At 35.2% G+C, this 18,191-nt stretch overlaps 1 protein-coding gene across 1 annotated transcript in view; it reads right to left on the bottom strand.

Annotated features, from left to right (window-relative positions):
- LOC147069323 (serine protease gd-like) overlaps positions 1-1,273 on the bottom strand; it is a 49,318-nt gene extending 48,045 nt beyond the window's left edge. The window contains exon 1 of the mRNA XM_085950737.1: positions 524-1,273. Within this exon, the coding sequence (XP_085806863.1) occupies positions 524-763 (240 nt within the window). The 5' untranslated portion in view covers positions 764-1,273. The remainder of the gene's footprint in view (positions 1-523) is intronic.
- Positions 1,274-18,191: the final 16,918 nt, after the last annotated feature.

Consider the following 18,191-nt stretch of genomic DNA (forward strand, 5'->3'; position numbering starts at 1 on the left):
AATATATTATTATTGATACTAATAGAATAATAAACAGAACATAAAATGGACGTATGTTGGATTTATATGAGAAATAATATTTCGTTTGACAGGCGTCATTTTCACCCGCGACCCGCAATCCGCACATCGCCTAGCAACGATCTTTTTAGACCGTGCCTCAACTAATGCATGGCCTTAACATAAAAGGTTTAACAGGACTGTATTTTTTGTCGAGTTCGCGATGTCTAGTTTACTTCTGTTGTCCGTGGATATCACGTTCTTGATGACCAGCAATGACACGTGTAGATTTTCGAATTATATTTTTTAATTTATCTGAAACCGTGTACTCAAATAATAGTGTCAATTGAAGTATAGATGGCAGTTAGTGGTATATGTAATTGTTGGTAATGTATCCATACAACACATTTCTTAGATATTGGAGTCATGAAAAGATGATAAAAAATACTTTATAAATAAATAGGGCGGCATTTTGTCCAAGGACGTCACCGAGTATATACTGGGCAAATTATATGACAATACATACCGGTGGTACATAGACCCTGATTGTCATGGCCAAGTTGAGAAGAATATTTGTCCCCAGTGGTGGTGCAGGCAAGTCTATAAGCCCATAAGTTTCCACTCCATCAAACTCGTATCTGAATATACTTGGACATGGAGACGAAGCATATTCCTGTCCTGCAGCATTCACCAACAACAACAGAACTGTCGATAACACTTTGCACTTTTTGGAAAACATTTTGAAACACTCCACACTAAGTTTCATAAAACTATACTTCAACAATGTGAAATCTAAGATTCTTTACTAAAAATATCACAGTTTCTTCGCCAATATAGTCCAATTAACAGTTGATGGTATTTGGTATCCATTATGTCACAATTTTACTACTAAAAACGTATATTATACAAAGTAACAGATTCACAAATATTGACATTTAAACGAATCAATTAAAATGGCATGCGTAAGTTATTAATAATATTGATTCACACCAAAACAACACTAATTTTTTAACTATTTTTTTTAAAGAATGTCAAATCAATTAGCATATACCTACACGTATTACTAGTTGAGTTTTACATCTGTTTTATAATAATCTATTAACTATTAATATCGCGGATATCTTTTGCAAAATCCTGTTTGCGTTAATTTATTCGTTTTGTATTTTTCTTTTTGAGGTTAGTTTCTTTTACGGAAACATAATAAATTATAATGTAATAACTATAATAAAGGGCTGCGCGGGAGACGTCAGCGCCGCGCGAATTGTCAATCGGTACTGAAGCGATAATGAGATTTTGCAATTGTCATTTCTGATTCGAGAATCCTGCAGCACGAATTTAATGAAATAAGGAAAATCGGACGGCTTATTGTTGAGGGTACACGCAAGAACGGGTTACGTCAATTTATTCGTTTTATAGAATCGTCGCCTTAATGCTGCAGGTAGATAACTTCGGTTTTGATTAAACTTTGCAGTGCATAAAATTAATATTAAACTATGATACGAGTATATTAAATGTGATGCATATGTCATAACTAGGGATTCCAATCCTGGGATCTCGAACTATTGTCGATACCTATGAATCCCGGGATTGGTAAACATAATCCCGAATCTTTCGGGATTGATTTTTTTATCAATTTTTATAGAAAATAAAATAAAAACGAAAATATTTAGAAAAAATACTTTAAATAACACATAACTACATTAGAAATAAACTGAGTTTGAATGAAGTTTGATTTATACCCATATTATGTAAGTTGCCGATTCATTTTATTTTTTCACTAAAAATAATAAAAATGAGAAAGATTGGGAAAAAACAATGCTTTGCACTTTCGTGATATGAATTTGAGAAATAGAATAAATAAATCAAGAAACATTTAGTTAGACGTTTCTACCAAAACATGCTATTCTGGAGACCCAGTGATCACGGGGGGAATCACCGGATGATAAATAACCATTTTACTGTCTTACGCAATCGTAACATCAGAAAAAACTAACACTTCATGTTAGCTTGTATTTTTATTGTCAACACAATATGTTATTTTTTTTAATTGTACTTTATTTTTTATTTGTTATCTTTTCATAAATAAAAAGAACTGTTTTACTCTCATGTTATTATTTATATTACAATATTACTTACATTTACTCCATTACACCTATGTAATTACAAGATTGAACATGCACAATATTAACAATACATGTCTTAAATAGTATAAATTATTTATTTATTAATTTTTGACCGATTTTATCAATGTTTTTTGTATATATAAAAATTTAATATAAACTATCGAAAGAATGCTAATCCCGGGATCGTCAAATTGTAATCCAGAAATCCCGGGATCAAAAATTTGGCTCGGGATTGGATTCCCTAGTCATAACTGCAAAGTCTATGAGGAATTTAGAGAACCTAACATAATCCAATTCTAGATTTTATTTCCTGAGACTGGCCCCATTTCTTATTGACCCGTGTACCTAAATATTTATAATAGGTCACACGTTCGACTGGTTCGCTGTTAACTTGATGTGCCTTTCTCAAAATGAAAGGCCTCCTTAGCAATCGAGACCTTAACCTAAGTCTGAGACTGCGTATGGTACGTTATAATGTTCTGTGCTATGTAGATATAGCTTGAAATAATATTTCACAGTGCTATTTTCAAAAGTAGTATAAAACAAATTATCTGGTTGCGTTAAGTGACGTTTTAATGACAATATCTTTGAGGTAGCTGACTGATAATTTTCGACGGAGCTTAATGCATTTACAAAATGCTTTCTTTGGCAAGGCACTGACCTTATAAGTCGTATTGGATTTCAGTAAGTAATTTAACGAAAACAGTTTAATAAATGGTAAGGAAGTGGATTTTGGTGTGTTATAAACAAAATTTTGATCAGTCAATGCCGATGACGGAATATTTTCACTCCTCTGGAGGTTGTTGTCTGGAGGTTTAACATTGTTACGAGCTGCTGTTTTTGAGTACTTGGGAACCAACATCTCTTAAAATAAAATGATGTACCTCAAACTCACCAGCAAGCTGAAGAGTAGAAATTCAGTGTTCTTCGTATGGAAGAGTCTATTCAGGTCCAAGTTACTGTCCAAATAGACTAAAACCTTGTTCGGACTGTGCCAGTGATTTAGTAAAGTAGCGAGTGATTTGGTAAAAAACCGTGTCTGAACAGACAAATTTAGTCGAGTAAATAAAAAAAAAATGTTTTTATGAATTTAAATTCCGGGTTATCAATGTGACCGTGAAACCAATCGCTCTCCATGGGTATGCAACCTGGAGCATGGCTCCCACAAGGAGCGGCGGGTCGAGCACTTAAGTGAGATAAACACACCACAAATTTGGTATACCTAATAGTAAAAAAGTCATACTTTATAATATTTACTTAACAAATATGTGGCTATGCAATGCAATTTGATGTGATATGAATGATATGATGATTAATATAATGAAATGGTAATGCATGTAAACAATTTTATTTTTTAATAATTGTTTTACTGTGTTTCCTGAGTAATATAAATGGCTATTTATCCAATATGGCGAAGGGTCGCATGTTACTTAGTTATCACAAAAGGGGGTCGCGATCAGTAGGTACTCCATAATAATGATGACGAGTGCCGACAACTCAATGATTCATGTGGATTTAATTAAAAATACAAAAATCATCAAAAATACACGGAACATCCTTTATTTTACCCCTCGGAACTCTGGGGTTCCGAGGAATACCATTTGAGAAACACTACTGTAAAACATCATACTACACAAGGTGATACCTCTACGTAACAGAAGCACCTAGCGGAAAAATACGAAGCTTGCAATTTGAGACATTCTTTTGATAATTTACTATTTAAACAGTATTAATAAATATTTATCTGAATACATTGAAAAGAAAAATATTTTTATTTTAAAGCAAAGATAAACTTACAATTGTAAAAAAAATGTTATAAAATGTGAATTTGTCAAAAGAGTCTATCTTATTATTACATATATTTTATGGTCATATTTATTATTAAAATTCAGTTTATTAAGTTTTATATATTTTGCCGTCAAGATTTTTGACTAATTCATAGTTTAAATTATTATTATATTTATTTTTAAAAACATCGATTTTTATAAAAATATAAATTTGTATAACTTAAAAACTCCACCCATCGCCACTAATATAATATATATATACTTTTATTATTATCGTTTATTTATTAATTGTCTATATAATTCTGAATGTATAACTCTTTGTTTGCAATAAAAGAATATTTTAATAATTTAATACACGTAATTTTTATACTTTTCGAGTTTAAATAAAACGTACAGACGAATAATTTTAGTTCGCTGATCCTATTTTCACCTCACCATGTTTATATGGATTAATTATTTCACTGTAACTATTCGAGTCATTATCATTCTAATTTGACTTATCCTGTTTTCACAAATTACTGGCTCAGGTAATATGAAAAATATTATTATTGGCATGTCTATGGCTATGATTGTAATATCAAAGTAGTAAGCATTTAGCTGCTACCTTCCTATTGACGACCGTAATTGATGTTTTAATTTATTATAATTAATATTAAAATTATTCACACTATAGTAAATTCCAGTTATTATGCCGTTTATGAGCAAGGCAAATACCCAACATGTAGACCTGCATTTTGCATTACTTCACAAAACACCAGTTTAACATTATTATTTTATTTGAAGGCGGTTTTAAAGAGTGGTTTATTGTGAACAGAGCATTGGAGCAGACCTTTCTTTGAGTTGCTCCGCTCCGGGACCTAATACTTGCTCCAGCTCCACTCCAGGATCTGCTCCGCTCCGGGTTAAAAGTTTTAATATGTGTTATATGTATACAAATGCATTTTTTTTTTTAAATAAGTAGTTTTGAAATCTCTGAAAACTCGTCTGAAAACTCCCATGATGGCGTCGCGGATTAAGCGTCGGCCTATAGCGTCGTGGGTCCCAGGTTCGAATCCTGGGTATGGCAAGTATACATATTGTTTTTCAATTTGTGTGTGTCCGAGTATGGACCTAATAGGTTGAGCAAGTGGCTGACATCCATTTCTCGTAAAAACAAAAATCTGTTAATACAAACCTCCACTCTGTGGATACCCATATGATCATATTAGGATCGGACATGGTCGAAAGAAAAGTTTTGAAATAAGGTTTAGTATTTGTACTTTTCATTATTAATTCTATTAAGTAAACAAAATTAAGTTAAAGTTAATAATTAATTAAGCCAGCAAATCGTCTTTCATTATCTGCCTCTTCTGTCAAAAAGTGAGGTTATTTATCACTTGGCAGTGTTGCCGTATTTCAAATAATTCCAATGTTGTATCAGATATAATATTTTCATCGGATTATAGGACGAAAATGTAATAATAATAAAAACGTCCGGAGCAGTTGAGCACTACAAATTTTCGATGCTTCGGCTCCGATCCTGCTCCGGGTAAAACCCCATTGCTCCCCTGCTCCGTGCTCCTGCTCCGAGCTCCGCTCCAACGCTCTGATTGTGAACGAACTAGAGGCATCTGTAATTATTTATTATATATAATTTTAATCCCTGCATGAAAAATTACATGTTATTAAAAATGTATCAAACAAATTTGATATTTCAGTCTCTCTTGCAATTAGAGTAAGGGTATATTAATACAGTGGCGAGGGGTGGAGGTAGGCTGTTAAGATTCGATATAAATAGTGCACACCAAACTTTGTCAGCCATACTTATTTATTTTCATTGAACTAAGAATACAATTTACAAAATTGATTAGTTTTTAAAATTTGATCAAACCCTGTTTAATATATCAAAACACCAAAGTTTATGTGTGCTATGCGCGATCCGAAAAAAACAGTGCACACTTTTTCAGGCATACTTATTTGTTTTTGATGAATTAAGAATACATAATAGATGGTGTTGGTTAGTTTTATTTTTAATTCATTAAGCCCTGCCTAAACAAAACCGTAATCGATAAAAATATTCATTTTTCTACAAAATATCTAAAATTATGTATGATTTAATGGCATAATATTAGATATTTTACTAAAATTTTAGATATCTACTATGGACTTGAATTAGGCAAGATTTAATTGAATTAAAAAAAATAACAAACAATTTATATAGTCTATACATTGTGGTATTTGTTTAATGAAAATAGATACGTTTGACTGACAAAGTTTAGTGTGCATTATTATTTATGTCATATCTTAGCAGCCTACCTCCACCCTTCATCACTAGTATATCGTCGTCTAAAAACTGTAGTGGGATATCTAAAAAAATGTATTTTTATCTGCTTATAAAATTCACTATTTTTCATAGTGTTAAGTGCTGTACTGTGAGATATTTGGTCTTACTAGTAAAATTTCTTTAAATTAATTTGGTCTAGCTAGTAAAATTCTGGGATAGGTTTCTATTTTCAAATACCGGTATTGCAATCCCTAGGCCTGGCTGCACGTTGAGAGAACTCATCTATGCTAATAACTTTATAGGAAATCGCACAATTTTTCATCTTATTATTATATTAGGTAAGCCAGTTATGATGTTATCAACGAATGAATTTCCAGTAATCAGTAATCTGTAGGGAAAACCAGAAGAAATTGAATGAAATCAAAATGCTTTTTGTTTATATTGTATCCGAACGTATTCTTTATTATAAGATAAATAAACCGAGAAACTTATCACTACCTGCCAATACAATCATTATCATCATCAGCCAGGGTCGATTCACTGCTGGATGAGTACCTCCCCATAGCTCCCTTGACTCTTCTCGTCTCTAGTCCTTTGCGTCCACGTCTGTCCTACAGGTTTTAGGGCATAATTGCGAACATTTAGTACCTACCCCTTGAGTATCACTGTATGACGGCTTTGTCCAGTGGTTCTGCACCTACCGAGTGATATATCTACCCAGTGACGTCCCGTGGGGGTAGGCAGATACCCAAAGGGCGGAAAATCGAGGAGAATCATTAGGTATATATAGAAATAGCTACCTAAACTTAGTAATAACGGAAATAGCTTTCCATTAAAAAATCAGCTCACTGGTTGGAAACAAAATGTATTAATAATTAACATACAAGGTTTAACAGGACTATATTTTTTTTCGGGTTTGCGATGTCTAGTTTACTTCCGTTGTCCTTGGAGGTCACGTCCTTGATGACCAGCAATGACACGTGCAGATATTTGAATTGTAGTAAGGACATACTTGCCTAATTTAAAATTTATTCAAATATTTTAGCCAGTCGCTCGCGAGTTTAGGAAGTTCCAGGTGTATTTTTAAATTTCTTTTATTTTGTTAACTGTCAATTCATGGTGGAACTGATTTTTTTTTTGTAGTATTTATTCCACTTTTAATCAATAAATTAGGACCGGTTTCGCCCGCCTCAGAGGGACATTTTCAACTGAATCAAGAATGTATTTTTAAATGCATCTAAAACCGTGGAAGTATTTCTATTGAAGCAGAGATAGCATTTAAATTAGAATTAGTAGTGTATATTTTGTTGGTAATGTATCTATACAACACAATATTTCTTAGATATTCTAGTCAGAAGGATAATGAAAAATATTTTATTAAAAAAATGGGGCGGCACTTTGGCGCTGCTTGGAGGCGGCATTTTGTCTAGGGATGTCACTGTATCTACCCCATTCCCATTTCATCTACCTACGAATGAAAATTTTAATTTCTAATGGATTTAAATTTTGTACTATTCCATTTAAGTCGTTTTTTTTGCCACCCGGGCTTCGCCTTTCGGCATATATTTGAGATACATGCGCCGTATTAGAAAAACTGTAAGTATAAAGAGTAAACACAAAAAATATAAAGTAGATACAATATCGAAGTACGCCGTATGAGCTAGTTCAGCACCATCTTTAGATTAATAAAGCCTGAGCATATCTTTTTGCACAAGCAACGAGTGGTCTACTCTTCAGCTGTCAAAATCAGATCCCAGATTGCTTGACATATTGATTCGCCCTTTCTCGTTTCAAATTGAATTATAAAAAATTCTCAAATCAAATATATGAACTATCAGTGTTATTTATAAATAATATACATTCCTGTTATTCATCAGCTGTCAAAGTCAAACTAGTCCTTCACACAAAAACCGGTGGTAATATCGATTTCCAAAAAATATGTAGCATTGATCTATGCATTTCATTTGTAGAATGTGTGTTAATGCTAGTGTATTATTTATCATGTAACTCATCTATCCAAATCAAACCATTCCCTGTGAGAACACGACAGACGCGTCAGTGTGAGCACTCTATAGAACAATGACAGGTCATCTATAGACAACAACGGGAGGGGCGGAAAAAGTAGTACCAGTCGTTGTGAATGTATCGGCTTTCTACTTGAGTCGGCAATGGCTAGGTATAACCTATTTTAAGAATTTATAAAACAACGCTCGCTTATAAATACACATACTCACGTAAGTGGAATATATCAACATCCGAAGCGATTTGGTTGAACAAACTTATCGTATCTACCTAACAATTTTTGTGGAACAAAAGAAGGTTTATATAAAATAACATTACACGTAGAATGACGAATTGTGTACTTATCATGTTTACGTTGAAATTTTAAATGAATATTATTGATTCAACATTGTAATGTGTGAAAAAATAAGCCATGAAAAGGTATGTATGTACCTACAACACAAATTTTGGGCAATATGACGCGTAAAAAGTACATAGTATTCTTGAATATGAGTCAATACTCTCGAGTGCTTGTGAAGTTTCTTATTTAGAGCTTATTTTAGAGGGTTACATGTAAGTTGTACGTATGCAGTTCATCGTGGGACACTTATTCGTGCACCGCAGTACGTGAAACATGAGTTCGTATAACATTTTATCAAATGAGGAGTTATTCGTTGAACATTTCACCGTGGAATACATTTGTACGTATCTTACAAAATGCGGCGATAATTTGCAAATAGTACTGTTTCAATTAGATTAAGGCTATACCTCAGCTGAGGCATGGTCTAAAAAGATCGTGACTAGGCGATGCGCGGATTGCGGGTCGCGGGTGCAAATGACGCGAACCGAACGAAATGTAATTTGTCATAAAAATTGAACATGCATCCTTTTTATGTTATGTTTATTATTATTATCGTAATAATAATAGTATATTCACTGACATGTTTTCGTTTTCAAGTAAATGCGGAACATTTTTAAGTCATCTTTACACGATTTAAGAATATATTCAGATGACTCCATCACAAAAGAAATTGACGTGCGAACAGGTCAAATATTCTCTCCGAATGGCTACGCGGCCGAAATTTCGTTCCACATAGTGTTGAAAATTATTTTCCGTTTCACTTGTGTTTCATGTTTCACGTACTGCGGCGCACGAATAAGTGTCCTGCGGTGAAATGTTTACGTACAAATTTCCGGATACGATTTTAGAGCGAGTCCAGAAGAAATTTCTTAGATCTATTTATTTTAACACATATAACTATTTTCCTTTAAATAAATCGTCAAACGATTATTTTCCTACTACTTTTATTCAAGGTATACCTACCTACTCGCTTTGCACTCTCTAGAAGCTCGTGGGTCATTTTTGCTGTTAAGACATTTTGTCTGTTCTCACGCGTATCCGAAAACTTTTACGTATGCAGTTCGCCGTATCACACTTCACCGTGAAATATTTTACCGGAAATATATGGCTGTACATTATAGACTGTCCAAACTCTTTGGGTCGTATAGTACTGACATAAAATTCATGTCTAAATAAAACACGGTTCTTGTCGATTTACACTTTACAGAAAGCGAGCAGCAAAATAGCCGATATATTGGATTATTTGTTAGGTTAGGTTAGGTTTTCATGCGTTGAAATATTCATAAATTTTACCAGAATCAGCTATGAAAATTCAATTAATATTCATATTGAATCTAATAAAATTGGAGACCGTATAGTATACGGTCATCTCTTTCCGATAAGAAAACTCACGGCGAACTGTGCCACGGTGAAATGTACGTATAATTTACATGGAACCGTTCCGGAACCGGATAGATTTAACCCTGATGTCCTAAATACTTTGAATTTATATTCGCCTGTGAATTACCTACCTGGTAGCAGCAATGGCCTATTCTGGGTCCGAACTGTTTCCTTGTATCAGGCTTTTCAGACACGATTAACTACTAGCCATACATGACAACTGATCTTATTATTGTATTGTACAAGATAGATTTCAATTTTCGTTGACGCAATTAAACTCAATAAGAAGTGTGATAAAATTTTAAACAAAATTGAAACATTAATGTCTGCGATGCTCCACAAACAACGCGTTATTTTTTGACATTAATGCTATACGGCCACCTCTTTCCGGTAAGACACCTTACGGTAAACTGTGCTACGGCGAAATATAATACGTACATTTTGCGAGTACTAGTGTGCTGGCGTTTTCCTCAATGTCCACAACTTCTTCATTTTCGTTCCGGTCTATGATATCAATGTCGTCCGTATAATATCATGTTAATAATAAATGCTAGATTCCTGAATAGTGTGAATAAAAACTAGTCTATGCACGTTCCGTACTTCAGTATGATAGACTATCTATAATTATTATTACAGGCTGTAGTATGGAAATGTTCAAAATATAAAATAATATGAAATAAATTGCGACAACTCCAAAAATACAATTATTAGTTAAAGCCCAGAACTAACCAAGATGCAAATAAACGAGTAATTCTTGGATATTTTCCATTGTCAGGAAATAACGTAACATCTTAGGAAAATCCTAGTACAAAAAATTAGTCTCCACGTGTATTCAGCTATTAGAGTTCTTTTTGTACACTAATCTTTGTCAGCCATACGTATTTATCACAGAACAGATAATAAATAGAATACCGATAGGCAATATTCAATACGCCACTTGGTGAAGCAGGCTTTTGAATGTGTGAGTGTCCTACGAAAATGAAGCACGCATTATGCACGTGCAATAGTGTGTGTAATACACCAACATTAAATGAGCGTAAATGCATAAACCGAGAGCAGTTATTAGTATTCGACGTAAAACGTATTCTTAACACTTGTGTAAGTTTAACCCGGATTCTTCCTTACTCGCGTCGGTTACCTGCTATCGCCTTACCCGTTGTGTATTTCAGTTCCCATTATTTCTGAGTTCCCTGGTATTTATTTTCATTGAACTAAGAATACTATTTGCAGATGATGTTGGTTAGTTTTTAAAATTTAATTAAACCCTGCTTAAATCAAACCACTAGTCTTTGAAAGTGTATTATGCGCAATCCGCCAAAAACAGCGCACACTTTTTCAGTCGTACTTATTTGTTTTCACTGAATTAAGAATACGTCATAATAGATGGTGCTGGTTAGTTTTTTTTTTAATTCATTAAGCTCTGTTAAACCAAACCATATGCCAGTGTTTTCCAAAGTGTGGTACGCGTACCCCCTGGGGTACGGGCTGCGCCTGGCACAACAAGCATTAATACGACATCAATTAATACAACATATATGCTAGAAATTTTATCGCATGCGGAAGAAGAATAATTTATTGTTGGAATTAGCTTTAGACAGATTCTTGAAAAATAAATATAATGATTCTGGTTGCAAATGCAACATATTGTGTATCCAGTTTTAACAGAGAAAGTCCTGAAATAAATCTAGCCTTTTCCAACTTCATATCTACGTGACGTTGCTTTTTCAGCATTTGTGGATATTAAGTCAAAAAAGGTACTTACAGGCTTTTGGATGTGGAACCGCATCTTAGATTAAAATTAATAACCAGAGAAACAAATTCCGATGATCTGCCGTCTCAACATAAACAATTTCATCATTCTCATTGATTATAATGAATGTTATTGATAATATAACTTTTATTTATTTCATTTATATTTTATTATGAATGAATTTTATTTTTCGTTTATTACAATTTTGTTTATGTACCTACCTACTATAAAAGGAAAAAATAAATATATTTTGATTGTTATTAAAGTATAATGCATTTTTTACGAGGGGTGTTACGAAAATTATAGAAGGGGTACACTGCAACGTTCCCTCTAATTTTTATATTGTGTGTGAGGATCATCAACACATCTGATCAGTGGCGTAACTGGGGTTGGTGTCACCTGTCAGTGACGGGCCATCACCCAGTGCGGTAAATTTACACCCCCCCCTCCCCAAAAACACACACATACAAATTTTTCATTAAAACTAAGGTATTTATTAATTTCAGTGATTTAAGTGAGTGACGGGACGGATATAGTGATCTCGCTCGACATAAAATTCCACGTGCGTGCTCGCGTTAGTCGCTCTTGACCTTCGCTTTCCGAGAAATGAGTCGAAGAATTGTGGATGTGATGGTTTCGTGCATTCGAGCTAACCTAAAATCTGGCAAAGGAAACTTTCTTTTACAATATTTTTGTGTGAGGACTGTGCGGGGATGAAAACATATGTGCGGACACATTTTGGTAGATGTGCGCGCGCACACACCTTACGGGGAACATTAGACTACACAGATGTCGAAAGCTTGGGAAAACTGCCATAACCGATGAAAACCATTTTGTTTATCTATAAAATAACTAAAATTATGTATGATTAATTCTTCTTTGCCCATATCCGCCCCTTAACTGGAGCATATGGACACCACGCGGCGCCTCCAAGAATCCCTGTCGCTCGCCAGTCTTCTTGCTTCGTTCCAGGTCAAACCAGCATCCCGTAGCTCCGCCGTATACACTCTGTAGATTGTATTTAGCGGCCTTCCAGGACGCCGGAATCCGGTCGGCTTGAAGAACAGGCAAGCCAGGTTAAAGTTCTCTTCTGGCATCCGCAGCACGTGGCCGAGCCAGGTCCAACGTCGCCTCTTCACTTTCAGCGTGATGAGAGGCTGCTTGGTACGTTCTCTTATCTCCTCGTTGCTCCTAAAGTCATACCACCGCACACCCAGTATTCGTCGCAAACATCTGTTTTCGAAGCTCAGTATACGGTTGCTCTGAGCCTTCGTAAGGTGCCATGATTCGCTACCGTAAAGCAGCACCGTCAGAATGCAAGCGTCGAATAGGCGGCATTTGGTTTTGACCGAGTACAATCGTGAGTCCCAGACATTTCGCATCGAGTTGAATGTTGCTCCAGCCATTCCCATTCGGATAGCGAGCTCTTCTGCAAAATGCCATCTCCCGTGATGTGTACCCCCAGGTACTTGAAGCTGTCGACGCTCTCGATGCTCTGTCCATCGCTAATCAGAGGGAAATCTGGATCAGGACAGGTGCTATTGCACAAGACGTTGGTTTTCTTCGCGTTGATTTTCAAACCAACGCGAGAGGAGTTGTTATGCAACCTGTCGATTGTCTCTTGAATGCCCTCGATTGAGTTGTCGAATAGGACAGCATCATCGGCGTATTCCAGGTCGCATAGCTTCACCGTGGGGGTAACAGGTATGCCTCGGTCGGGTGGTATTGACTTCCGTAGTATGAAGTCAAAGAGAATGATAAAGAGAAACGGTGCAAGGACACAACCCTGTTTGACTCCGGTCGTGACCCCGAACCATTCCGTGACAGTGTCTCCAATTCTGACACAGCATTCGCTATTCTCGTGCAGGCTTTTGATTATGGCAATGATCTTGGGAGGGATCCCGTATGCTCCCAGTATCATCCAGAGGGAGGGGCGGTGCGGACTGTCGAAAGCCTTCTCATAATCCACAAAACAGCAGGCCATCGGACTGTTCAACTCATGGCTCTGCTGGAGAAGACATCGAAGGTTGTGGATTTGGTCTGCACACGCTCGACCAGGTAGAAACCCGGCTTGGTTTTTCCTGAGGACGTGCATTATTGGGTCCCTTATTCTCATCAAAATGATGTTTGCCAAAATCTTTCCCGGAACACTGAGTAGCGTAATGCCTCGGTAATTGTCGCAGCTTAGAGGGTCACCTTTTTTAAGAAGTGTGATGATTTCACCGTTCACCCAGTCCCTTGGGCAGCGCTCTTCTTCCCACACCTTTGTCATCAGATGAAACATAGGGTGCAGGATTGCGCTCAAGCTGTACTTGAGGAATTCAGGATGAATCCCGTCTCCCCCCGGTGCCTTTCCGTTCTTGAGCCTTTTCACAGCCGATTTTATCTCGGTGTGCGTGGGCGGGCAATCGGAAATGTTGGTCGCTCGGGGAATGTCCAAAAGTAAAGCTTCCGCAGATATGTCAAAGGGATCCAAGGGGGGTGGGCGGTTCAGCACTCCGCAGAAATGATTCTTCCAAATCTTCTTGACGCATTCTGCGTCAGACTCTATTGCTCCACTGGGACCACGAATGGCTCCGGGAGTCGGTGGTCGCCTGCTGCAGACTTCACGGGTGATTCGGAAGAGTTTCCTGGTGTCATTTCTGCTTGCTGCCTCCTCTGCCGCTTCAATTTGCCGGTTCATAAAATTGCGCTTGTCCAACCGCACGGATCGTTTGACTACCCTGTCTTGGGTCTGGTAGTCAGTCCGGCGGTCCTCGGTTCGGTCGGGGTCTCTCTCCTCGTCTCTCAGGGCTTTCAGCCTGGCTCGTTCACCAATTTCAACCCACGTTTCGTCAGACATCCACTTTGGCTGCTCACTCCTTCTGGTACCAAGGACGGTACGAGCCGACGACACAATCGCACTCTTTATGAGGCTCCAGTCCGCCTCAATGAGGTCGGATTCAGATTTGTGCCGCTCGTAGATACGATCTACACTATCTCGTACAGCAGTTTCGAAGTCGGTCCGAATTCTTCGGCGTCGGAGCTTCTCAACGTCAATTCGTTCGCACTTTGGAGGCCTCACCTGGCGACTGAGTTTTACTCAGATGTTTCCAATAAGTAACTCATGATCGCTATGGATATCGGCGCCTCTGTAAGTACGCACGTCGAGAAGTTCCTTTCGGTGCTTCAAGCTGTATAAGAAGTGGTCAATCTGCGTCCTCGTGCGTCCATCAGGAGACGTCCACGTATATTTGTGAATGTCTTTGTGGGGAAAAACAGTGCCTCCGATTGCAAGCTCGTTCAGAGTAATGATGATTAATTAGATATTTTATAAATACACGAATATTTTTTGACTATTATCTACTGTGGCTTGAATATTCAAAATATAAAATAATATGAAATAAATTGCGACAACTCCAAAAATATAATTAGTTAAAACCCAGAACTAACCAGGCGGAATAAAAATAAAATACTAATTCTCGGACATTTTCCATTGTGAGGAAATAACGTAACATCTTCGGAAAACCCAAGTACAAAAAACATCAGTCTCCACGTGTATTCAACTAACGGAGTTGTATTCAAGTATGTACGAGTATATTATAGTCTATAATAAATTATTATCGACAACCTACCAAGTCATCTATGTACATTAATTAATTAATTATTCTATTAATAAACAAATAAATTTATTAATTAAAATATTAAAATTAATCACGGATTTTGCGACATCTGTTGCTATTTATTTTATTAATAATTACAGAGTCATCTATTGGGTACTCGCAAAGTTAAACGATAAAACAAATCATGTACTTAATTAATAGTAGTAGTTTGATTTTAGTTTCACAAACATTCCAAACAGATGCTGCTTATATGCTTCATTTTATACCGAAAACATTTTTGGCACACTTTTAAGTACAATAATAATAAATGCCTCTCTTGTGTGGGGTTACAATGCTTTCTTTGTCAATTTAAAAGTGTTATATTTTTTAATCCACACCAAAAATGCGTGCGTAAATCATTTCAAGTGTGTTATAATAATCATCAGTTAACTTACTTATATGGAAAACACCTAAATATCAGTCGATTTCTTGAATTTCAAAAATTATGTACCTATATTGGCAAAAAATATCAATAGATATTTCAGTAGAACGCTGTTGCCAGTATTAGTATGACACCCCCTTTCTTGAAATATTTCACTTTGACATCAAGCCTTTTTACTTTGTTTCACATTGACATCCACCCTTTTTAGCCTGTATGCAAGTATTTCAAACTGGAATATCTCATGACTCAAATCTTTTTTGCTCTTTAATGTTTAGATATTTTATTGTACACAAAGGTTGGCATTCAAATCTCGATTTGGCAAATTTAGTATTAACTTTTAGCCTTATTCCCTTCATATACCTATTATGTCCTATACCTATATCCTATAATCTTGTTTAGAGCGTGTTCAGAAGAAATTTCTTCGACATCTTTATTTTTACAACGCTTTTATTTGGTCGTATTCTTATTATTAACAACCACCGGACACATTTTGTACGGTGGTTGTTTATCCGGTACAAATCTCGCAATCGATTTTTAACTAACTTTCCGACTAGCTAGACATTTTAAACTTTTAGAATATATCAGAACACGATGCCAATGTATTTTTTTAATACTTTTATTGAATTCATTTTCAGTTAATTCTGTTTTGATTGGAAAGTTATTTCGGAATAAATCCGTAATCCTATCCACTATTATTGGTTGCTAGGGGGTCTGGGGTCCTAGCAACTAAATTATTAATATATACGTGTGTTACTATGGAAATCAATATTATGAAATGTCAAAATGACATTTCCGTATTATTTCTATCAAGTACAATTTTTTTTGATCGTTTAAGCTAGTCAATTCAAGTTTATATGATTCAACAGAAAATTTAAAAACGTTGTATACATTATAAAGTACTTTTTATCTCCTAACTTATTAATGTATATAAATATTTTCCTTTTGACAGTTTCTCAAATGAGTATTTTCCGACTAGCTTTCTTCAAGGCATGCTCGCTTTTCATTCTCTTGAAGCTCGTAGGTCACTTCTGCACTTAAAGCATTTTTATCTCACATGGTATAGTTTCCAATACTTACTAATATTCTGATTCTCTTCTCTTATTCTAGGTCGCAGCCGTGACCTATGTTGGGTGAAAACTGTTTCCTCGTGTCAGGCTCACCAGGCACCAATAGTGAGGCACACATAGTGAGTAATCAATGCACTCCCTAGATATGTAGACATTTATAGTGATGTGCTACGTATTTTGATTTTAAAATTATATTTTATTGTTTAATTTGTATTTTTCTTGAATTATTGTTTTTTTTTGTCCGAACTGTCTGAATCTGTCAAATAGCACCATACAGTGACAACATCGCGTCTCGCTTATGCTTGAAGAATGAGATTGGAGAGACAGTTAGCACTTTTACGTGTAAATAGTGTTATTATCGCGATACTTTAAAATACACAACATTGGTAGGTACAAGTAAATCCAAGCACGTATACAGGAGCTATTACTAACATTTTTTTCAGAAAAACTATAATATATTTTATCTTCTATTAATAATTTCTATATTGTAAACTTTTTGTTTAACGTTTTTCTGTGTTTATCTATTTATTAATACTTATCCAATTAAATAATTATTTTACCAATTATTATTGTATTAATTTATTATATTTTCTCTTCTTAGTTATAACAAAAATTCCTTCCAATAGAATGTGGTTTTTAGTTATTTTATTCAATATTTCTTGCGACTCTCCTGGACCCCACGTATCACAGTTTAAGAATCACAGTATAGGTCTGTTATCGAAAGTTGAGGCGATCACAGATACGAAAAATTGTGTGTATTGGTGTATTTTTGAAGAATACCGTATTCTTTTACAGGCTGTTCCTTTTTTGATTACTTAGTTCGATTTTTTTTCCTAAACCAGAACGAAGAATCTACTTTTTTAAAAGTCGATTTAAAAATTTGAAACATCCTGTTTGTAAACAATGCGTGTGTGTGAGTATTCTGATTGCCTCAACTCTGGTTGTGCTACCTATACGTTCCTATGATTCCTATAGAAAAATATGAAAAATTACATTAGAAATAATAAACTGATGTATTTTAATAAATATCATTTATTTCTCAAGACATCTTCAAATATAACCTACATACATTTATTTTTATATTACACTATCAATTTAATATTATTATACAACAATTGGCAGACATTTCTAGTTACATGGGTAATTAATATTTTTTTTATATATGTTTTAGTTTTTATTAGATAAAACTATTCACAATCTCATTAATTAAACGGTTAATTTAATTATGTTTTATTCAATACCTACTAAGTATTATACATAATATATAAGAATGTAAAAAACGTAATTTTAAAATTATAATACTATAGTTTGAAAACCCTAAGATTTATATTTTATATTTTTAGAAAATCCGAGAAAAATACTTGGATAAATTGCTTAGTGGTGAGAACCATGGGCCCCACTTCCTAAATCGAGCCCCCAGTCTAGGATCTTTGGCGGGC

This window comes from Rhyacophila brunnea, unplaced genomic scaffold (assembly GCF_057557595.1).
Source record: "Rhyacophila brunnea isolate RB1 unplaced genomic scaffold, BYU_Rbru_1.0 scaffold_23, whole genome shotgun sequence".
In the NCBI taxonomy this organism is placed as follows: Eukaryota; Metazoa; Arthropoda; class Insecta; order Trichoptera; family Rhyacophilidae; genus Rhyacophila; species Rhyacophila brunnea.